At 39.3% G+C, this 25,085-nt stretch overlaps 1 protein-coding gene across 1 annotated transcript in view; it reads left to right on the top strand.

Moving 5' to 3' along the window:
• The first annotated feature begins 97 nt into the window (after positions 1 to 97).
• The window catches only part of kcnip4a (potassium voltage-gated channel interacting protein 4a), a 130,529-nt gene continuing 105,541 nt past the window's right edge, over positions 98 to 25,085 (top strand). Inside the window, exons 1-2 of the mRNA XM_063470086.1 lie at positions 98 to 182; positions 834 to 985. Of these exons, the coding sequence (XP_063326156.1) occupies positions 847 to 985 (139 nt within the window). The 5' untranslated portion in view covers positions 98 to 182; positions 834 to 846. The remainder of the gene's footprint in view (positions 183 to 833; positions 986 to 25,085) is intronic.

The following is a 25,085-nucleotide window of genomic DNA, read 5'->3' as shown; positions in this document are numbered from 1 at the left end:
CTGGGTCTTCTTCACTGAGCGGTCCTCGCTCGCCGCTTCTTTCTCCTCCTCCTTCCTTCCACCCCCCCCTTTCACACTCTGTTGATCAGCTCAGGAAAGGGAAAGTGCTTGTGTGAAACCTGAGGATCACTTGCAGACTGAGGAACCGGAGAGAGCAGCCACATCGAGTTTTAGCCTGGAAGGTAAGATGATGCCCAAAGGAACAATTGATAGCAGTTAGTCTATGCAGTGCACCTCTATTTTCTGTGCAATGAATGACATCCAACCTTAAAACAGACCTTGCGGTTAGAGTAGCTGAATGACCTGTGATCTGTTGATGTCTGAAAGTTTTGCTCTTGAAATGGGACCTTGAGGGGAATTGTAGTCATAGTGTAGCGACAAAGGCAAACTGTCATTGCAGGTGCTTAATGCTCAGACAATCTGCTCAGTTTATTTACTTTTAGCCACAATAGGTGGACAAATTTCCTATCTTCTTGAACCCACAGCTCAAAGGATATGAGACGAGCTTTTTTTGGCTACTGAAAAAGGGCATGTGGAAATGTCTCGCATATCATTATAGCTGCGCATAACTGGGGGCAAAAAGAGATTCCAAATTAGCATATCTATTCAGGTGTGTTGCTTTGTGACAGTTTGCGTTGCATGGTGTAGTGGCTGCGGCTATTCATGTTTGAATCTTTACCGGAGGCAGAGAAAGACCAGCGTCTCTTGTTTTTAATATGCAGTCGAATTATGTTTACTGCACTCTCATAATGCCGTGCATTTAGGGTTATGAAAGTGCTTGTAGTTGTTGGTCGTTGTCCTTGCAAATAACTGCACGCTATATTTCACAATAGCGAGTCTCCAGCCATGTTTACGCCAAATAAGACAAACCAGATGAGGGGCGACCTGCAGCATTTCCGCAAAGACTACGGCTTCTCCAGGAAAGTCCTGCTCAACTGCTGCCTGGTGCGGCGCATCATCACCTGGGCCTCGCCAAACCCTCAAGGTACAAAAAGCACAGATTTGTAAGTTTGGAAACATCAGGAATCAATTCCCATTCAGTGAATAATAAGGGTGGGGAAAAAATCGATACTGCTTAGTAATAAGATATTTTGTTGGCCAATGTTGTATTGATACAGGGACACGAAATATCAATATTTCAAAACTTAAATAAATGAAAACACTTTCAGAATACTACAAATAAGAGCACTTATCTCCTCAGATAAGAAGAAAACTTTCTGCAAACAGTTGCAGTCTGACTTGGACTGACTGCAATCACTCTCAGGGGTTTGCAAATAGTTGGTCTCTAATTAATAAATGCAGACAGATTGCCAACATGTTGTCATCAGTCTGAAATATTCTGTCAAGGGGAGACTCGAATCAACTGGCTCCTAGCTTCTTGTATTTTGGATTGATCCCTATAGAACAGGAAGGCTGCTGAGTGCAAATATAACAGTTTAATGTTTCTGTCTACGTAGACAGCAACATATGTGTAATTTTTGACGATTTATCAGAGGTTATTGCTGTATTATCAGAAACAGATTGCATGTAATTGCAAACTTGACTCCATTCAGTTGCAGACTGATAGCAGACTGATAGCAGACTGATTCTAGAGTGACTCTGACTTATGGCAACATTGATGGCAGTCTCATTTTGCAGCGAAAAAAAAACAACAACTAAAGGGAAATAAGTTTATTTTTAAAGATACTGACTAAGTTTAACTTTGTAGAACATAACTTAAAAAAGGTGATAAATTGCAGTATTTGTTACTGCAATTCTAAGCATTTTGAAAAATGTTAAAAATTTGATGTGTGTTTGGTGATTCCCACCTCTAGAAGAATAAAATGGACTTTATTATGTATGGCAGTATGAATTCAGTAGAATTTATTCTACTTGTGTTTATTGCTTTAAAAGTGCAGCTACTAACTAATCAAGTATTTTTCCATGAAAGTTTTAGTGACCACAGGAGCAATATACAGAAACAGTTTTATTCAAGATTGCGTTCCGATTTCAGCATTTTTACAAAGGAAAATTACAGAATTTTAATCTGTACAATGTAATTTCCTCATATGTAGATGTAAATTATCAACAGGCTAACATCTGATATAGTTGACTGAGTAGTGCAAAGTCTCTATACTATAACATTGTTACCATGGGCAACATACTGTGATAGTACCGTATTATGAGTTACTTCCGATTCCCAAAGGAGAAAGTTTTTACCGTAACTGGGAGGTCAAGGAAATATCAGTTTCTACTAGAGAACATTGTTGTACAATGTGAGCAACTAAAGAACTGGAAAATGTATAATAAAGCTGATTTCACTTATGTGATTAGATTTAACAGTAACCCTATACACTCACTGAGTGTACTGTTAAATTGAGCTTTGAAAAGAAGAACTGGAGCAAAACGTTGTAAAGCCTTGTGGATCTGATCCATTAACCTCTCAACTTATTACAAAGTTTTGTGTGGTGATGTCGTATCGATACAGAGAAACCAAATATCAATATCTTACTAGATGGATTAAAATACTGGGAATACTTTAAACAAGAGGTCGCCTGATAGGAGGCAACCTTTTTGCAAGCAGCTGCAGTCTGACTTGGACTGGCTGCAATCACTCTCACAGAAAATCTCATGGGTTTGCAAATATTGCTGTCTAATTTATAAGTGCAGACACACGAGTCTGAAAGAGCCTTTGTCAATGAGCAAAACTTGTGGAGACTCGACTCAATTGGCTGCTGTATTCTGGTTATATTCCTATAGAACAGGAACGTTGCTGACAGTTTCTATTAAATGTAAAAATCTGTCTATGTAGACAGCAACAGATATGTGATTTTTGATGATTTATCAATAGTAATAATGTATTATCTGAAATAGACTGCATGTAATTGCCAACTTGACTCCATTCAATTGCAAACTAATATCAGACTGACGCTCTTACACACTCTTAGACTCTTAGACAGGCTCATTTTGCAACAACAACAAAAATACTTAATTGAAGTGAGATAATTTTATCTTACTGGATAAAACAGATACTGATGAAGTTTAACTGTGAGGACATAATTTGCAGTTAAAAAAAAGGTGATAAATTCCAGTATATGTTAAAGCCATACTCATGCTTATTGCAAAATTTTAAAAAAAATATTGTGATAATATTCTTTCATGGGGTGTCTGGCGATTCCCACCTCTAATAGAAACACCAAGATTTATGATTTCACTGCATTGAAATTGATCAGAACACCGCAGGTCACAGCCGAGCCCTTTATTGATTACTTCTCAGGTCAAGCATATTTACTACAGCCATATATGCACAACTGGATTCATAGCTACAGTTATTTTTGTTTTTTGCCACTGAAACACTAAAATTAAAGTGCAGAGAAAAAACACTGAGCTGTCTTTTTGTTAAGGCCAGTTACAGCAGAGCATACATTTAGCCACCATATGTGATCCTTGCTGTGATGCATTTTTGCTCTGGCTTTAGTTTTATCTGCATACAAACTTTTGTATGATTGATTTTTTACTGTCCTAGTTACAAGAAATGTTTTTGGTGATCCATCATGGCGTCTTTTGTTCTGCTTTTTATGTTTTGCTCGCTGATATTTGGAGATATTTTTATTAATAACATGTAAATCTATTTTTTTCAGGGTTTCCTTTATGCGCTTTTAGCACCAGTATGCAAGCACATTGATGTTGCTTCTTTTTATAATCTTATCTGTTTCTCATTTATTATTACACTTCTGAAGTTCCCATGATTGCACTATATTTCATTGACATGACAAGCGTTGCCGTTAAAACCTGGAGCATTTAGTAATAGACAGGTGGTCTCCTGCACTTGTATGATTTGCCAGTTGTTAAGATAAATGGGTTGTGTTTGGGTGTGATTTAGCATGCTATTAAACAGTCATGAATATCCCAGCAGGGACTCCTAAATGGCATCTGCAGTAAACATTTTTCTGCAGGGGTAAAACAATAACAGAAGGTCTATAAAACAGCTGTTTTTGTTTTGTTTTCTTTCCTCAGGAATCACAGAAGCAACAGTGAAATTTCACCTTTTATCATAAAAAGAGTGTTTTTTCTTTGTAGTTGTATTGATTAGATTGCAGCCAGTGGGGCAGGTGCAGTTTCTACATCTCATAATCACTGTAGTTTCTTTCTCCTGCTTTACCTTACAGTTAACTTTTGAATCTATCTAATAACACGCAAGCTGACAAACACAGCTGGAGCCTCACCAGGACCCAGGTGTTTCTGTCGGCCACATAAGAATTACGCTTTCATTGCAATCGCTGCTCATTTTTTTGCTGAAGACGCGCTGCTGTCCCTGAGTGTGGACTGTATTTTCAGGCCACTGTAAGTTTTTAAAAAGCTGTGGAGTGTATGACATAAAGACACATAATAACTTTTTATAATAGCCTAGCAGAAATGAATTTTCCTTCTTTTTTCCCATTTTTTTCTTTTTTTTTTAATGCACACATAAAAACAGATTTATGAGTCACCAGGTAACAGAGAAATAACAACAGTTGTTTTGGATTTTGAGCCTCTCTTAGCATATGTTCTTCTTGTAGGTGTTCTTCTCATTAGCTGGCATCTCGAACTAATAACATTATCCCCCCGTGTTACCCAGAATAACCTCTCAGCATGCCGATGATCACACCATAAACCTGCCAGGTGGCAATGGTACCCTCTGGATTTTCAGGCAGTCTGAGGGAAAATGAACACGCGCAATAAAGCGGTTGTTTCTAGAAATACACAAGCCCCCATGTTGTGTCTCCGGGACAGACGTCTGCTACAAGCGAGCTCTTTACAAACCCCGCTGTCTCTGTGACGCACTGAAATGGGTCAGTTGCTTTATAGGGAAATAGCATGCAGTGCTGCATGTCCCAGAATGTTACCAACCTGTGCATGGTTGGAGTTTATTCTGAACGTGATGGACCTGTGCACATCACTCTCCTGTTTTAAGCTGCGATACGTAGAACTGTTAGATTTTCCTCATGTGGCACATGTGCATTAAGTGGAACTTGAAATCTCTATTGATGCCCATATTTTGCATTGAACCTGTAGAAATTCTCATACTTTTCCTTGTTGGACACTTGTGGTAATCAAAATTGCACCTGTTCTTTGCTGCCAGCAGAGGGCAGCAAACTACTGACTAAATGGATGTCCAAGCTGATGTAACAGTTTGCTGCATTCAGAGATCTTTAGCTGCAGTGCTGTGAGAATATTATTGGATTTGGAGATTTAAGTGAGTCATTTAGTTAGGTTAGGATGATATTACATAAGTATGGGATTAGAGTATGTGTTTAAAATGTACTGTCACCACAAATAGGAGGACTAAAAGGAGCAAAGATGACAAATTTGTTTCTCGGTAATGAAAATAGAGCTTATTGTCTACTTTGAGCAAACAAAATGCAGAAATTTAGCTCATGATGTGCGGAGACAGACTGCAGTAAAAAACATCCCACCAAGATAAAAGGTGCAGTAGGTACTCGATGGCGGGGTAGGAATCTGGAGCTGCAGCCATCTGCCCAGTTTTATCGTGCTTAGCTTTAACTCCATCGGTGTACATGTAAAAGTGTGGCCGTGACAACAAAACCATAAATTTCAAAGGCAAGAAAACAAAGTAAAACAACCCTGCAAGATAAGACTGCCCTGAAATCGTGTCAGATTCGCTCTCAGGTACTGATACTGTCATAAATCCACAGAATGTCTGCACTGCAGCAGTAATTCAGTGGCCCCAAATGCACTCAGTGTAGCTGGGATGCAGCTTTTTCCTATTACAGCACAATATTGAGGAAGGAAATAAGAATATGACTGCTTGGAAATCTATGACACAGAGAATTAACCATTTCAGTGTTCATCAGTGGCAGATATTGCTTGAGTGGAGACGATGGAGAGCTGTTTGAATTATTTCCTTCCAGGTCTTTTTAGCAGATATCATAATATAACTGTCACTGCATTTTTTAATATATTTCCCTGGCTAATATATAACTGTGTGCATGCTGTGGCTCAAAGAGCAGATCCTCACCACCTTGAAGACTGCATTTCTGGGTCACGTCCTTCAGACAGCACAGAAATAGCCAAATTAATTTGCTTTTGCTTTGGCCAAGTCAGTGGTTATGAACTGCTTTTAAAAATTCCACACATGTTCAGATGAATTACCACCTTTTCGTTTTATTGTCTTGTTCAAATCCCACTGCTTCTCCTCTCTAATGTGAAATTAATTTCTGAGAATTTGATCCCACGTCCAACAGTCGGGGATTAGAGGCAGTGCCTTAAAGGAACCTTAAACCTTGAGATATAATGCCAGTCTCCATGTTGCTGTATTATGGAGAACATGTTAGATATCATTAAGCAGATCCTGTCATATGCACCTGACAAGCCTAATTCTGCCCATTTTATCGAATGATAAATCACAATGTTTGTCCGTAGCTTCAGGCCAAACGTCTGCTTTCGATAAAGCAACTCTGTTTCCATTTCAATCTGTTTTCCCTCTTGGTCAAGAGTGCGGGCCTCTGTAGAACTGAGGTGGAAATGGAAAAAGGCAATGATGGATTAGAGAGGTAGCTGAGGCAGCGTGCAGCCTCTCAGTTCAGAGGACAGGGGGAAAAGAGCGATTGCCTAGAGACCGCTGGCTGGCTGCGATGCTGACATGTCCTACTGTTGTCTTTCATTTGATTCATATATTGTGAAAAACACTGCTGGAGAATGAGTGGACGGGATCCCATAGTGATGCCTTTCCCTGACATTAATCTTATTCATCGTGCCGGCTAGTGCTGGTGACAGCCAAAGAGAAAGTGCTACACGCCGTTTACAACAAATGGCCCCAGAGATGACGATGGTGAATTTGCAGAACTGCAGCCTCTGCATGCTTGTAATCTAGCTTATATTTCACTAGCAGAGCTGCAGGTGTAGTAGCAGGCTGGGCTCATTCAGCTGGACAAAATGTTTTGTGCATTATGCTCCCGGGTGTGTGTTTGTTTGTCTGTATTAAATGTTTGTTTCAGTGCTAGAGAGAGATCCTTCAAAGCAGGTTTCTCAAGCATAAGGTCCACGGCCCCGAATCAGGCCAAAAGAGACTCCAATCTGGCCCACTGGACAGCTTTGGAAAATGTGAAAAGAAACATAAGTATTTGACTTAACTGTATTTCCCCCCACTGGCACTCTACACTACACAAGCAATCAATATACAATAGACAAACAGTTAAATGGAAGAAAAAAATTAGTTTTTTTCTATTTAATACTCGGAGCACAGAAACTGCTTGTGTTAGCCAAAGCATACATGATTCAAGAAGCACTTTCTTCCACTGTATTTGACTCAGTAGTGAGCCTGTCAGTCCGTTTCTCAGTCTTGGCCATGACCCGCACCCCTCTGTTGATAAACAGGGATTAGCAGCTAACAGCCAGGGATTAGTCAGAGAATAGGCGACCCCAGTGAACCATGTTGTTTGTATAACACCTTAAAGTAGCCTGTTGACAGACAGTGGCACTCCCTCTCCACTTTGTCAATTGGATACAGCTAACTGAGATGCTGGCTGGTTGGAGACGTGACTGTGCACCAGTCATATATGTAACCAAGCTGGGTCCTTTTGTCCAGGCTATACAAGGAGCTCATTCTACACATCATTAAAGAAGCATTTCTTGCCACATGCAGGTGTTTTTCCACTGACTTGAAGTGTTTGATTTTCTGAGGGCAAATATCTGTGAGGCTAAGCGCTGCTTCTAAGAATAGATGAGCTGATTTTGGCAACTGGTTAAATGGTTTAGTCATTTATTGCCTAAAAGTACTTTTGGAGTCAAAACCCATTGATTTATTATCATTTATTATGACTCGGCAGTCTTTTCTTATTGTTATTGTAGCCTGAAAATCTTTACTGGGATTTGAATTCACTGTTGACCTTTAAAAAAGCACTTCAGAGTTTCCTCATTAAGTTTCCCTTCAGAAATATCTTAACATGGCTTAGTTTCACCAAGGCGCTGGAAACATTCCTCTGAGGTTTTGGTCCATATTGACAGGACAGCATCACACAGCTCCTTCAAATTCCAAAGGTGCTCTCTGCGTGAGACAGCCCTTCTCGTGATAACCTACTATATACAACTAGGTCATTTGAGTGCATTGAACTTATTGAACTTATTGTCATGTTCAAGAACCAGTTTGAGATGATTTGAGCTTTGTGACCTGGTGTTTTATCCTGCTGGAAGCAGTCATGAGAAGATGGGCACAATGTGGTTATAAAAGGATGGACATGTACAGCAATAATACTCAGGTGGGCTGTGGTGTTTAAATGATCTTTACTAAATTACCCACAGTGTGACATAACCACCATCAGCATGAACTGTTTATACAAGGCAGGATGGATCCATGTTCACATTATTTATACCAAATTGTGACTCTGCCATCTGAATGTTGCTGCAGAAATCGAGTCTCAGCAGACCAGGCAATGTTTTTTCCAGTCTTTGATTTGGGTGAACCTGTGTGAATGGTAGCCTCATTTCCAGTGCGGTCTTCTGCTGCTGTAGCCCATCTGCTTCAAGGATCAACATGTTTTGCATTCAGAGATGCTCTTCTGTGTTATTTCAGTTACTGCGGCCCGCTTATCAGCTCAAAGCACTTTAGGCCTCTGACCTCTGGCATCAACAAGGCATTTTTACTCAGAGAACTGCTGCTCACTGGATATTTTGTCTTTTTATAACCATTCTCTGAAAATCCCTGCAGATCGTCAGTTTCAATTTTCAAAGTCACTTAAATCAGTTTTGCCTCCCATTCTGATGCTCACTTTGAACTTCAGCAGGTTATTTTGACCATATCTGGATGCGTGATTTTTGGCCATGTGAGACTATTCTTGCAGTTAAATGTCTTTAGAGTGGTTTTTTTTTTTTCAAATATATTTTCTAAAAAAGATTACTCAAATAACTCTGCATTTCTTTAAGTAGAGCAGAAAGAAAGCTGCAGAGACTTTAAAGTTTCAAATCTAGTTATAGACTGCAAAAATACTGGAGGAGAAGTTTGTATGAAGTTGGAAGTGTAATTAATCATCAGCTTCTACTGCATAACTTATCCTTAACCTGGCTCCAGTCTTTTCCTCATACGTCCTCCTTTCTCTACGTGTCTGCTGGTGATACAGCCCTTTTCATGGTAACCTACTTCAGTCAAGTGTTTGTATTCTAGCAGCGGCCTGGGCCCTCTATAAATAGTCCCTGCTGATTGATACCCAGCACAGTGAAGCCTCGTAAGCGTTTGGCTGCTGCTGGGCAGAAATGACTTTCTTGTGTCTGTGCCACTCGACATTAACACACCTGTCCCTGTCATGGTCTAATTTATCTGCCCCGCATGTGTCAGATGCCATCCAAGCGACAGGCAGAGGTTCAGACGCAGGCCTGAAAGAGCGCGCAAGTTCAATCATGTTTCCCCCAGAGACGTGTCTAATAAGGTGTTTTGTATTTAATGTTCATGATGAAGGATAAGCATCTCTGGCCAACTGCAGTTTGGCATGTTCAGGTCTGGATGTTAGAATGTTTTGTGTACAGTTGTTTTAAAGTAACTCTGAGCTCCATAAAATCATTGTAACAAAGGACTGTAACAATGCAGGAAGTACATGGAGTTGTAGTAGCACAAGTGGTTATGCAAATAGGAGTTGCTTTGGTATTTTCCCTGGTCAGTTATTTATGACATTGATGGCATGAAGAAAGGAAACTGCTCCTGTGTCTGGTAGTTTTCAGATGCAGAGCTCTACGTTTGGCCAAGGGGAGGAGTTTAATAAGGTTGTTGGCAGGATGTGAGTGATCTGCTTGTTTACAGGTACTTGTTGAGTTACAGTCCTCTAGGGTCAGCAGGGCAGCACCAAAAGACACATAGGTTCCCATTTTTATACATCCGGAGGTTGTGTGGTCTGAGGTGTTTGTGTTTTCCGTCTTATTTTCACAAATGAAATACCTCAGGAATGCCTCGGGGGAATGTGGGAAGACTGTTCAGTTATTGCCAAAGTGACAACACAGCGCAGGAATGCATGCATTAATTATGACAACATTTCATACAAATACCCATCGCTATATTTCCTCAACTGTTTATCAAGCTTGGGTTGCTGGAGACTGTTATAAGCTGTCATAGAGCAAGAAGGCAGGTTACACCTCGGAAACAAAAACACACTTCCTGTTGCATCTGTTTATAGCCTGGCCCCAAATGATTTTGGTTTTATTGTTTGGTTTTTTCAGTTTTTTATGATAGGCATGCTCTTTAACTGGCATTTGACTGAATAATAAGCCTATGTAGTTGAGTTTTTTACTTATTAGAAACCTGTTCAAATTGTGCAATAACAGTTATCGCCACAATGTGAATACCCTCCCAGTTTCTCCGGTTAGAGCTCCTTTGTGTGCTGCTATCCCGCAGTTTAGCCCATGAGACTAATGAGAAGTGATTGATATCATTGAAGCAACTTTATTGCACTGGTGACTATTTTAACCAAGAAGGACATCTCTGAGCAGCAATAAGTGGAGAAAGACATCTGAGACAATAGAGGAGAAGAAGAAGGGAGGGTAGAGTAATTAAGCAGGAGAAATGTTGGAAGGACTGGATAAGGGCAGTGCATGTGGAGTGATAGAGACAGATGGCTGAAGGTGGAATCTCTGTCCAAAAAGGCAGAGAAATGCTGCTTTTTACATGTCAGAGCTGGAAGGCCCATTCCTCTGAGACACAAGCAGAAATCTGTGGAACAGACTGGAGTCTCCTGCAGCACTTCTGATAAACCTGACCGTGCATGACAACCATAAGAAGAAAAAGATGGATGGAAGCATGCTTCTTTTCTTTATATTAGTGTTTCCCCACCTCCTATAAATGAAGTTATGAATCTAAAGACTGAACCTGGGATTAGGACCAAGGCCACCACTAGAGGGTGCCTCATAGGCCCGCCGCATTCAGACAAACAGCGCTATCAATAAAAGTGAGTGAATATTGGACTATCTTATGAGTGGATGCATTACATCTCCCATTCTTGGCAGTCTTTATTTGTATGATGTATGATTTTTTTTTTTTAATTTATTTGTAAGATGTGATGTTTGTATTTGTGCTTGCTTTAGTGCAGATCTGAATGTTTTTTGGTTATTGCAAAATTTTATGTGACCCGATAAGGGACTTTGGATGTAAATCAACAGTTTTGCTAAAATCTGGTATGTTTACATCATATAGTATCTTAATTGATGTCCAATTAACATGCACACAGTAGAAGGAAAAAGAAAGAAACTAAAGAACTTCTAAGAAAGTAGCTTTTAAACATCTAGCCAAAAACTCCTCTGTACTGGAAAGACTCTGTACTTGAACAGTCTTCCAATTTCACAAACCTCTTTCATAATTTTGAGTTTGTTTGGTTTTTTTTTAGTATGATGCTGTCTGACTGTTTAGGAGTGAATGGGTATTTTGCTGCAGCAGATTTGAACTTCGCCAGGAGTTTGTCTCTCCATGTGATTCCTTCAGATCTCCCAAATGCACATCAGTAGGATCTGCAGCGAGTGAATATGATGTGTGATTCCTCCTGTTATACCACAATTCTGAAATCTATGGGCTTCTACAAAAATAAGCCTCATTTTCTGTGCAGCTTTAGTGATGTTAGATATGTTTGCAAATTACACATGATTATTTTGGTAACATCATGTTAATTACAGTGGATACTGGCATTACTATTTTCAGACAACACTGAGCCCTACATGGGTCATACAGTTATATTTTTAGCCTGAATTAGCACAGTAAGTCAGTTTCCTCTGAAGCACCAGCACATGCCCTGGGCCTTGATTGATCCTCAAATTGATTTTTTTACTGGCATAATAGGAGTAACTGCTAAATAAAGCCCACTTTATTATCCTTTATGTCATTCCTAGAGTCTATTTTTTGCTTTACAATGGGGAGCTGGTTTCTTATTAGTCCCTGACTGGGGTAATATCAGGAAATTCATCTTTGTGGCCCTTTTAGGTTTTTCTTATTTTCACAGTTAACAAGGTTGAGAATTTGTTACCATTGCAGCAACAGATTAAGGGCAACCTCTTTGTTTGTTGCTCCACAAATGGCATCAGTCCCATTTGTTCTTACTTGAGGGAAAACGAGGAGTGTCAGTGCTCCCAGTGGACAAGACCTATCCTTCTTAAGTAACTGTTGTAGTTTGTGGATGTCGCTCTGTGGGCAGATGCACAGCCTGTAGAAATGAGGTCAACAAACCACACCAGGCCTCCTGGAAGAAACCAAACAAAATTAGGTCATGGAAAAGAGATGGCTCTCAGCTGGCCTGCAGAGCTTTTTAGCATGGCACAATATATGCTTTGTTATGACAGTTTACTCTCAACATTAACAAAGTCATTCACCACAATACGTTTTCCATTTGTGTTCTTCCTGTGTGTTTGACATTGTGAGTCCTGCTAAACTAACAGTGCCTATGGTAATGCAAAATGAAAAGCAGTATTAAAAGGGCTTTTACATTATTTTGTAGTATTTTTAACTCTAGCAGACATTGCTGAATTATGGTTATTTACAAGGAAGACATGATCTCTTTTCCATGAGTTGCAACTTGAAGGATTGGCGCCTTTTTGTGAGCTAGAGTACATTACCCCACCACATAATCCCCATGTGATGCATTTCCTTGTACTTCTAGGAGTGCTTACTGGCAATCCACTTCTGCTGATGAATTTCAAACATGATGGCCTCCCAGTAATTACAGTGCTAATGATCATTTGTACTGCATGGTGGTGGGTGTAATTTGCCCATTCCCATGGCAGCGACTAAGTTGTTTTTATTTTTCTCATCTTAAAGGCATTCATTCAGTAAATAGCTTTTTTTTTTTTTTTTTTTTTTGTAAGAGAGAATTGTGCCCCTCCCGATTTAAAGGTTCAAAAGGAAGCCTTCATAATTAACTGAATTAAAAGTTTGTTGATAGGATGACTGCGTAACACTGAAGTTAAAGTATGTTTATAACCTGCCTCTGAATGCCACTTCCAAATTAGGGTTGCAGTTGTTTGGTCTGACACAACCCACAGTATTAAACACAGTAGGCAGCTGCAAAACTCCTTGGTAGAAATGAGATCATAGATAGACTATATTTCTAAAAGTATTCACGTGTTTGCCTTCACACTCATAAGTTAATGAAGTTAAGTGAAATACTATTCTTAATCTATATGATTGGCCGAATATTTGCAGCTAAAACAACTTCATCTCTTCTAGGAAGATTTTCCACAAGGTTTAGGAGTCTGTTTATGGGAATTTGTGACCATTCTTCCAGAAGCTCATTTGTGAGGTCAGACAGTGATGTTGGACAAGAAGGCCTGGCTCGCAGTTTCTGTTCTATTTCATCCCAACGGTGTTCTGTCAGGGCAGTCAAGTTATTCCACACCAGACTTGCTGATCCACGTCTTTATGAACCTTGCTTTGTGCACTGGTGTGCAGTCATGTTGGAACAGAAAGTGGCCATCCCCAAACTATTCTCATTAAGTTGGGAGTCTTGATATGTCGAAGCGTTAAGAGTTCCTTTCACTGGAACTGAATGAGCCTAACTCTTGAAAAACAACAACACATCCTAACCCCCCTCCAAACTTTACCCTTGGCACAGTGCAGTCAGACAAGTACTGTTCTCCTGGCAGCTACCAAACGCAGACTCATCCATTGATTGCCAAATAGAGAATCGTTAGTCGTCACTCCAGAGAGCACGTCTCCATTGCTCCAGAGTCCAATGGCAGCTTGCTTTACACCAATGTGTTCAACGCTTGGTAATGTAAGGCTTTGATGGAGCTGCTTGGCCATGGAAGCCCATTCCATTAAGCTCTCTATGCACTGTTCTTGTATGTGACAGGATCATGAATTTGAAGGTGGAAAGTGAAAGGTGATGTTGAATGTTGTCAGTGTGTGTGTCTCCCAGGTTGGATGTCAGTTAGAAGATGGAGATGGCTTCTGTTGTAAGCTGGATGAAACGGTATCTCCAAGGGGAGAAATTGATGATTGTAGTAGACTTTAATGGCAATGTTTCACCTGCATGGCCATGTTTAATGGGAAAAGAGAAGACAAGGAGCTGTTAGATGGTGTGGTGACACCACACCATCTAACAACAAATGCAGGAGAGGAGATGTGGTGGATTTTGCCGTTTTGGAGCATAGTCAGCCAATATTTTTGAAAAACGTTTAGCAACATTAGCTAAAGGGAAGGTTTATAAGCGTGAAACCTGCTGTGATGAAGAATTTGGAGATGATGGCACAGACAATGAGATGGAAGGCCAAACTGGAGGTATCAGAAGGGAAAGATGTTAAGATTTTCATTTTGAGTGACCAGAATGGACAAGATTAGAAATGAGAATATCAAGGGGACAGCTCAAATGGACGGTTGAGCAGTTTGGAGGCAAAGTTTGGTTTGGACATGAGGAGGCGGGAGAGCGGATGAATATTAGACAAAGGATGCTGAATATGGATGCCAGGCAGGCACTTTGGCCCACTCTTCTTTACAGCATTGCTTTAGTTGATTGATGTTTGTAGGCATTTATTTATATGCAGCACAATTAAGACCATGCCACAGTAAATGTCTGGATTTTGACTAGGCAATTATAGCACCTAGATTCCTTTCTTCTTCAGAGTTCATGGTCGACTCAGTGACTGCAAGGTGCCGAGGTCACGTGGCTGCAAAACAAGCCCAAATCATCACTTTGGTCTTGTCTGTCTAAAGGACATTCTTGGGTTTGTTGCACTTTCTTTGAGCAATGCACAATCTGACATTAGGGTGAATTTGCTGTGCTGTCCATTGGCATTGTGTTAGCACATACCCGAATGTTACAGACCAACAAACAGCCAATAATTCTCCTTTTTTCTTGTCACTGATGTTGAATTTATCAAATTAGTTTGATTAGCAACAACTTTCATGTACTTAACCTCCTTATTCCTAAGGAAGCAGTAAGACTATAATTAGTTCTTTTTCATATGGCTGAGCCAAACTAAGGTACAGTTTAAAAGTTTATATTAGCAACACTTTATTGTGATTATAGACTTGTTTAAAGGTTTACTTTGTTATAGCTTAGTGCGACTTTTCCTGTCAGATGAGGTTCAGTGTGGTTGAATTTTCGATCTATGTTCTGCTCTGTAGTTCAGCCTTCACTCTTTTTAAGTGCCCCCTCAGCTCCTGCAGTCTCTGCATTGTCCATAAAACTGGCAGATAGTGAGCCTTTGTGGTTTAGCTCTGAATCTGTGAATCATGAAATAAAAAGCAGCCACACAGCAGTAAACCCAATCTCCTGCCTCGTATTTTTTGTCCTCTCCATCAATGCTCACGGCAACTTCTGCCACATTATTAGTGAGCCAACTAAAGGTGGCCTTGGTGATTTTTTTCCTGTGCACTGTAGCTCTTATGAATGATTTAGCGTGTCAGAATGAATGAATGCTCACACTACATCCAAATGCTCAGACCATCCTTTGGTTCAGCTTTTCAAGCTTTTTGAAAAATACGTCTTTAAGGTAAAAAAGGACATATTTATCCCAGACTTACTGATACTATCACTGCTGTGCATATTGCTTCTATTTAGCCTCACACTGAGTGTTTGGAGAGTTTGAAGGAAGACTGATTGGCTCTTACTCAAATACATTTACATAACCAACTCCCACATGAAAGGCTACCATATACAACAAGATTAATGTATTTATTTTAAAATGGATCAAAGTAACAATATTTAAAACAAGCCTATTCAATCCCTGAGAGATGGAAACATTTGTTTTTCTTCTTTGAAAAATTAGTTTGAACAGCAGCTTCCTCCACTGACTGATCTGCAATGAGTTCCTGGCCGGCATATCAAAATCGATGCCCTAGAAAATCTGTGATTCTTTTCAAGCTCAAAATTTGCATCTAATTTCACACTTTCAACAACATTTTGGGCATTTCCAGGCTGGAAATGAAAACATGGAGATAAAGCTGTGTCTTCATCCACAACTCAGACACAAATATAACCGAATGCAATGACTTGTAAATCATTTAACCGCCACGTTTTATTGTAAATAGTACAAAATTAAACTGAGAAATGTTTGTGTTTTTTGATAAATATGCATTCACTTTGAATTACACGCCATCAACAGGGAAATGAATGTGTCTGGCATCAAGGTTGTGTACTGCAATGCCTGAGGAAAATAAAAATAAGCAACTTTTTGCAAAGAGACTGAGTTTAAATCCAGTGTGGACTTTTCTGTGTGGAGTTTGGATGTTCTTCCTGTGTATGCATGGGTCCTGTCTGGGTACTCTGACACAGTGCTAAGACATGCATAGGGTTTTGTTTATTTGTGATTTAAAATTGGTTGGATGAATGTCTCTTAGGGCTGTTCGATATAACGATATATATCGGATGACGATATAAAAACGTTTATCGTTTCATTTTACGCTATCGTTTGTTTCGTGGTGTCGCAAAATAAACTGTTTACGTCAATATTTTTTCACCGTTTTGATGGTCACTGTAGTGGCTATATTAATTTCTTAAAGTTCTCTCTTTCTCTTATATTTAATATAACCACACTACGGATGGACAAGCGCCTGTTTTTATGCGTTGTCGTTAGCAACAACGACGGTAAAACCATCACGTGTCCGCTGGTTTAGTTTCCACATAAACCTTTCACAATAAAGCTCAAGATCATGTTGAGACTTTTCAAAATAAACTGAATCACGTGAAAGAGTATGCAGAGAGTTTACAGATGAGAAGCCAAAAAGAGCCGCCAGGTGCTAAAAAATAAACCTTAGACTCAAACGTTAGAACAGGCTTTTCCCCGCAGCACGCTGTGTAATAAATACTCACAAAGAAAACAGTGGCCGTTACAACTTATGTCTAAAAATGTATAGTTTCATTTATCGGTTGAAACACTCAACCCCAAGTACATGATGCCCAGCTGGAAACACTTCACGCAAGTCGAGCTGCCCGAGATTCACAGAATTTACAGAAAATGTTACATTTTTGTGATTTATATCGTTATCGATGATAGATGTCTTATATCGGGATATGAGATTTTGGTCATATCGCACAGCCCTAATGTCTCTGTGTGAAAATGGATGGGCTTGAACCAGTGTTCTGACAAACCATCCTACTTTGGCAAAACGTTCTACCTTAAGTAGATTATGTACATTTCTGCTGTTACAGAGTAATTCCAGCACAAATTTAAGTAGGGTATGACGGTTTGCCACTTAACTTTGCACATCAGAGTATGCTTGTTGCTCATATTCATAAAGCCAGGGCGGTTTGCCACTTCATTTTACCTGTTAAAGTTGCAGCTTGCAGTCCTAGAACCTCCAGGGAAAAACTGGGAATGGAGCTTTTGGTTTAATTCTGGAACAACTTACCCTCAAAATACCAGGAATGTCAACCCTACAGATAATTTCAAGAAACTCTTAAAATGCATCTTTTAGATCCCAGATCACTCATTTAAGTAGTGTTTCCATTTAATAATAATAATATTGATCATTATTATTATTATTATGCACACTGCAGGTGTACCTACTAGTGAGTTTAGCCACAAGTTTGTTCATTTTTCATATTTCTTTGTTTGTGTTGTACAGGCTATTTTTGTATTTTTATTAGTGCTGTCAGCGTTAATCTCGGCAGCGGCGCTAACGCGTTAACTAGCTAACCGAGCTAACTGCGCTAACGTGTTGACGCCGTGCAACCCCACACACGGGGCGATGCACGATAACTCGCTAACGGAGATTTGTCCCGTTAATGCAGTTATGGCGTTAACATCATTTTAATGAGATTAGCGCTGACAGCACTAATTTTTTTTATTTATGTGTGTTTGTGGGTGTTCTTGTATATGTTTCTGATGGGTTGCATATTTGTTTAAATGTCTTTTTCAAACACACACCATGTTTTTTTTTTTTTTTTTAAAATGTTTTTATGTGTTTTTATGTTTTTATATGTTAAACTTTAAAACCTTAAAAATGGAACTCCAGATGACTAAAGGGGACCTGTGCATTAATAATATACCATAATCGTTATGAATAAATCACCAGTGAAACACAGGTTTCAGCTATTATGTCAAATAGCAGGAATGGTCTTCCCCGGAGAAGTGATAAATCAAAAAAGTGACGGTCTGGAACATTACCATAACATTCAACACTGGACCAACTCCATTTTGAGTAGGAGCAGCACTCTGCAGTATAAACCCATAATTTAAATGCCATCTACATTTCCCTGGTGACATAATCTGTCCCCTTTTCCCTATTCCGTCACCTGTGGAAAATAGTTTAAGATTCATGATGTCTGTGTCTTTAGTGTGCCAGCATACTTTAGAAGCCTGGCTGGAATGGGCCACAGTAAATACGGGGGGACTGATGCTTTCTAGATCATTATTGGTTTTTGCTCTCAGTGAAAATGAATGCTGACCCCTCACTCAATCAAACCGACTGATGAGGTTCTGGAAGAAACGATGAAGTTCATTACTGTCCCTGCTGTTGATGTGTTCATTACTCAGATTTATGGTGAATTCCTTCTACTTTCTTTGCTTTTCATTCTGTCTTTCCTCTTCCCATCACCTTCCAGTATCAGAAACACAGGTTGAAATTCCACAAGAAATCCCGGAATGTCCTTAAAAGCTGTTTTAAGAGTTTTTGAGTTGTTAAAGGTGAGCAAGAAGTGTTACTGGTATGAATCTACTTAACATTACGGATCGTGGTAGTTGGTGTTCCTGATCATGTCATTAGAAAATGTAGTTATCTTTGTCTTTTCATTTTCTATCAGTATTGCTGAGGTTTGGTTTGGTGATCCACTGCATCCACTGTGTTTTTCCTACACAACCTTGTCTAGGATTTAGGATTTTATTATAGTCAGCCAGCTGGAGTGGGTGGGTTGTGCGGAGACCCAAATTTTTTAAGTGCGATAACTCAAAAATGAGGTGACTTAGAACTTTGAAATTCATACCAATTTCATACAAATCTGGGATGAGTTTGAATCTCGCTGATCTCGACCTCAAGGTCACTTTTTCAGATTTTTAAGTTAATACCATACGGGTATCTAAAGGTGGCTGAGATTTAACACTGGCAGCTGCCAGTGTTTTTTTAAACCATTGCCAACATTTGGTGAATCAAAAAATCTGACATATCAGACTATATTCTTTTTCTTTCAGACACAGGATATGTGTAGCTTTTGTTATGTATTTATAATTCCTTAATAAGATAATATAACAAAGCAGTTTAGAAATAGTCCTGTTTTAGTGTCACAACAAGTTGTGAATGATTTGTTCACACCTCGCCACAAACACAATGACCAGCTGGTCGTTGTGTTTGTGTTGCTAATGAGGAAGTAGCAGAGTTACCCCTGGTGGACAAACTATGCGACACCATCATTGTTGAAGGGTGTTTCTTCGGTCTCTTATTTACTTTCAAACAGATGATTGGAAAAATGCTGCCTGGTCCAATGAGTTGGCTTTTAATGTAGGGTTAGAATGTGGTGTAAACAACATGAAAACATGGATCCAGTCTGCCTCGTATCAATGGTTCAGGCTTATGGTGGTAGTGCATAGTACAAACTTTAGTACAAACTTTAGTACAAACTGAACATTGTTTAAACACCACAGCCTAGAGTATTGTTCCTGACCACATGCATTTCCATCTTAATTGCCCCGTGGGGATAAATAAAGTCATTCTGATTCTGATTCTGATCTTTTGATGTAGCCTTGTTGCAAAATGCTCAGATCATCTCAAATCGAAACGGGTTCAGTGTACCCAAATCACCTCCACAGTCACCAGATCTTGGTCCAATAGAGCACCTTTGCGAAGGATCATGGAGGTGGAGCTGACAAATCTGCAGCAACTGTGTGATGCTGTTGCGTCAATATGGACCAAAATCTCTGATAAATGTTTCCTGATACTTGTTGAATCTTTTTCATTACGAATTAAAGCATTTATGAAGAAAAAGCGGGTCCAACCTGGTACTAGCAAGGTGTACTTAATATAGTGGCTGGGGAGTGTACAAGCAAGACGTGAGTAATCAGTTATTGAACTGTAAAGTTTAAAAGAATTTAGCAACAGCAAAGTTAATTCTATGCATTAAGTTTTTATATCTCAGTGACCACTGAAATTAAAGCTGATTTAGATAATCCTTCAAAGTAACTGCCCAAATACGTGCTTGGTCATTTTTACTGCCAGATTTGTTTTAGTGATGTCTCAGAAAAGTGTTAAAGACCTACTGAGGACTCAAAACTTGTGGTTTCTTAAGTGTCATGACTAAAGAGTGTAATTTAAGTCTGTAACAGTCGAAATATATTTTTAACTACACCATTAGATGTAGATCATGTAAAGCAGGAGGGTTTCACAAGCACTTAGCTTCTACGTAAATGCATCTTCACTGCTCCTTGTGACTTTATAGCGCTTGAGCATAAAAAGGCACCTTGCCCGTTAAACAGTGCCCACCAGTATTAAACCGTACTGTGTGTTAGGTGGAAACATCAAGCATGAGCATCAGCACTTATATTGTCACGTTCGCTCTGTAGTCAGCTCGCCCGCATCCATTAACAAGCTGCAGGGGCCCTATGCATTAGCTCACATTATAATCTATACAGCATGCTTTTGCTATTTGATGTCCACCAATTAAACAGAAGGTCACCTGCTCTGCTGACAGATGTGGGCACTGCTACATCTGGTTCAGAGCCAGAGAGCTGCCTTTTATAGCGTCACAAACTGACATTTCCGGCTCAGTCCTGTGTACCCAAATCTGACACGCTGTCTATCTTATACGAGCTGTCAGAAGTCATATTAAAAATTCATACAAGTTTTATGTCCCTCTAGGACTTTATTTGGGGATCTAGAATACACGCTGTTTGCTGTACTAGCAAGTGAGCATGAAGGGCATTGTTCAGTGGGATAATGAGGCGTTGGACCTCATAAGGATTTAGGGAAAAAGGTTTGAAGCAAAATTCAAAGCGCTCGTGTTTGAAAGCATATCAAAAGAAATAGCTGAACAGGATCACAGGTGAATGTGGCTCAAATGTCACCTCTCACTTAAGAGCCTTAGGGATTGCTTCAGACATCTGAAGAATTTAACAAAAGAGGAATACGTGGCTCGTTTTGCACATCTAACCTTTTCAAACTCCTATTAGATTTTGGCCACAGTGAGTTCATTATGTGTGTAACAGAAAATCAGTTCTCAACAATAAATCAAAACTGCGCATTAAGCCTTGCAGTGTGAAAGCAGCTTTTGTCAGCAGGCATTAATATAAGACCTAATGCCCCTTGAAAAAGAGTTGGAAGTCAGTTTTGCCATCTCAGATCCTGCAATTAAAATGCAATCAGGACGAAATATAGCATTCATTTTTGAAGTGTTAAAGTTTTCGCTGTGTGTATGAGTTTTCAAGTATGGGCCCCCTTTAGATCCATGCGAATGGACGTATAAAGTGAGTCACCCTTATCAGCGTCTTGTTCAAGAACCTTCATCTCCTCAAATAGCCCAGGCAAGATACCCGAGTGTAGATAAAATGTCGATCCCAAGGAATAATGACGGAGATATACAGAGCATTGTCCTCAGCAGAAGGAAACAGAGATAGCATTTCAGGTTTCTCTGTGCCATTACAGGCACCCAGATTTATAACGAGGGGATCACGTAAAGTTTCCATAATGACCTTTTCAAAACAAACTCCTAATTCTAAACAATGCTAATGAATGCCAATGAAGACAGACTGCAGTAGGCATCTAGACAAGCGTTTGGGCAAAACACCATTTAAAACCTGCCATATGTTCAGAGTGATGATCCATCACTCTGAAATGCAGAGTATACACACACACAGCGCATCAGAGTGATCTGTAAAGAGCATACAAAGCAGGGGAATGGATTTTAATTTCAGGAGGCATCCCATATGCTTTTCAGGAGTGCCCTGAGGGAGCAGTTGCGCTAACATTAGTACACTGATGTCATAAGCAATTCATTACTGTCGTCAGATATCGACCTGGCTCTTATCTGCAGTGACACCCTGCATTGTCACTTCTACGTTTAACCTTTTGTCCAAGAAAAGCACTAAATTCCTGTGCGCTCTGCATCTGCTAGCATTAATGGAATGGGTTAAGATGTTTTTTCTTCAGCTCTACAGCTCCATTTATCCTTTAATGATTTAAGGTTATTTCTTCCTTCCCTTTTGAAAGAATCATCAATATTAATGTTTGCAGTAACTGGCTTAATAACAACACTTAAGTGTAGCAACACTTCCTACATCCTCTAAACTGTTGGGCATTAATTCTTTAGAGGCACTTTGATCGTTCATTATTTTTTTGTAATAATATATATGTATGTACGTATGCCCTGGGCTAATATTAAAATGGAGATGAGTGGTCAGCTGAATGAAAATCAATTGACAATTGTATTCCAGGCAGAAATAACAAATGTTTACCAGCTTAGCTTATGTGCGTGGCTTTGACTGATTGGCAGTATTTGAAGTCTTGTGTGTGAGAAAGGTCTCACTGATCAGCAATGAAACCTTTATTCCAAAATGACAAAAACGTTATGTAATAAAATACAATGTTTTATGTGCAGAGGTCACAAGAAATGTCAGCTTATCAGCTTTAATATAGAACTAGATAGTGTAGATTTCTAATCACATGAATTATAGTATCTGCCGGTCTATTATTTATAGTGGTGGTTTCCAGTAACAGTTTGCTGGGAAAATGGTATCTATTTCTCAACCAAATTATATTAATCTGCCACAATACAATGAGCGTACGTCGCCTGCTTGTCTTATTCGCCTAAATTGGCAATCAATATTTTTTTAAAACTAGTATTTGCGGCATATTAAGTAGTTTAAGCTACTTGTTTTAAACTGACTATATTTCTTGAAACTAGATTAAGTGGTGAACTACGGTAAGAGCTGTCTTGAGCAATAACAAACAGTTAGGATTAAAGCGAGACGCCTGACATCCAGCCTGGTCCAGGTATAGCTGCTGCTGCTACCTGCAGATGTTGGTGGCATCTGGCCTGGTTTGTGGCTGAACTTGATTTCTTGGCCTGCCTGACAAACCTAGCATCTGCATCAGATTGTAAAAGTTGCAAAATTAAAGAATGATCCTTGAAGGATGTTGATGTAGCAGTTTTCTTCTTATGAAAGTAACCAGGTAATTTGGTTAGAGGAAAGCATATCGACCAATCATTGATAAGCTGACCCTGAGTCTTCACCTCTAATTTGCAGATTTACCACTAATGTAATTATTGTTTATTTGCAGCTATGCTATGTTTCTTATTTTGTTTGTAAAGAAGCTTGAAGAAATAAAGATTCACTGAAAATGGTCCTGGCAGATGACCAGTCTCCCTGAGACTGTTAAAAGAGAGTTTTCCCTTCCCACTGTTGCCTGTTAGGTTTTCTCTCTTATATTGTAGGGTTGAAGGGTTGAGGTGACTATTTTTGTGATTTGGCACTATATAAATAAAAGTGAACTGAAGTGAATTGAAAATGCATGATCTTGTTAAAAATACATCTTCCTCAAGACCACTCAAACTACAGCTGTAGTTCATGATCAGAAACAAGGATCCGTATCCATGCACTCATATCGTCCACTTTGCTTCAATGTTAGTTCAGCGTTCACCTTAATTCCCACAATGCTCTTTTAATCTGCTGATGAAGATGCTGCATTAATCCTTTAAGGGGTTTTAACATTGTTGCTGTTACTTTTTCATCATGCTTGAACAAATCTGCTAACCTTTTTACTAATAACAGAATAACAACATCGATCAACTTCAGTTGTTTTTTGTTTTGCTGCGTCTGTGTCCTTAATCTTTCAGTTCAATAAAGGTTACTATAGCAGCCATTTGGCTTTAGTTTCTACTGTTTCCTGTGGTATGGGCTCCTCTTTTATTCCTTTTTGGCTGCACAGTTCAGACCCAGTGTTTAAAGGGATTTAGTCTAGCAAACCATAGAATTGTTCAGAGAATCTGTTTCATTACCAACATATTTTGGACCATAAACTTTTAAGCTTTAAGACTTTGGAAGACATTTTTTTGGCTCTTGAGCAAGACTCCATTGCGGGAAAATAAAGCTTAGTTTCACTACACTCTTGGTGTTATTAGGTTCATCCATACAGAAAGTTTGCAGCAGATGACAATGGGAAACCCAGCAGTTCACTCATTCTCTGCTTTACAATAGTATTCTTTATCAAACTAGATGTTGATAAGACACTATGTTAATTTTAGGTTGCAGACTTAAAAAATGTGTTGAATTAAATTTTTGCTGCATTTCATCCATGTCTCGCTGCCTTTGCTAAAGTGGATTTGGATTCGGAGATTGTTGCTAAAGCTGCTGCTGTACATTTTCCAAGATTTTTATTTCATTATTTATGATTTAGCGATGACTGTCCTGCTCATTGCTGTGTCCTATTTTACCATCATTGTGTATCTTTGGCAGACATGTTTCATATTACCACCTTATTTTTGAGGCTCATGAAATTGTGTATTCAGTAAGCAAGTCTGGGCAGAGAGCCCAGGCTTAACTCTTCAATTTGGAATTGAATGCATCACCCCGTAGACCACAGTATATTTACTATTTCCAGTTATTTTTTCCCCTCACTGTTGAAATTGACTTCAGTAGAAGTGTTTATGCAGACAGCCTCCTAGGATTCATTTCTATCTAAAACAGTGAGCAGAACTGATGGTGCAGTTTTAGTCTCCTACCAGCTTTCTGTACACTCAGCAGAATGTCCTGTGTGGTACTGTCCCAGCTTAAGTTGATGAGCTTTTAGTTTCCTCTATTTTTTTCTTTTTTTTAATTCACAAGTAAAACAAGTAAAAAGAAAAAACAACACAAAACAAAATGAACATCTAACTAATGTGAAAATACTGTTAATTAAAGCTAAAACTAAAAATGTAATGCTTTTCTATTCCTCTGATTCTATTGTTAGGCATTCCCATATGTACACCTGTGTATCCACTTTGTGTTTTCTGTGACTTCTTGGTCTTTAGAGATATTTGCACTGTGCTGAAGGCATATTGACGTTTGCCTTGTTTGCCAAAACTCAGCTATGCTACAGATAGCGCTCATCTCAGTGCATGCTGGTGTTCTGCGATATTCCCTGGTGCTGGAAGACATTAGACTTAATGGAAGTGTAAAGACAGCCTGGAGATACTCCACCTGCAAAGTTTGACAAGCTGACTTTTTAAAAAGGCTTT

Source organism: Pelmatolapia mariae, linkage group LG3_W (genome assembly GCF_036321145.2).
Source record: "Pelmatolapia mariae isolate MD_Pm_ZW linkage group LG3_W, Pm_UMD_F_2, whole genome shotgun sequence".
NCBI lineage: Eukaryota > Metazoa > Chordata > Actinopteri > Cichliformes > Cichlidae > Pelmatolapia > Pelmatolapia mariae.
The sequence above is the reverse complement of the archived record's forward strand: the minus strand, read 5'-3'. Positions and strand labels throughout refer to the sequence as shown.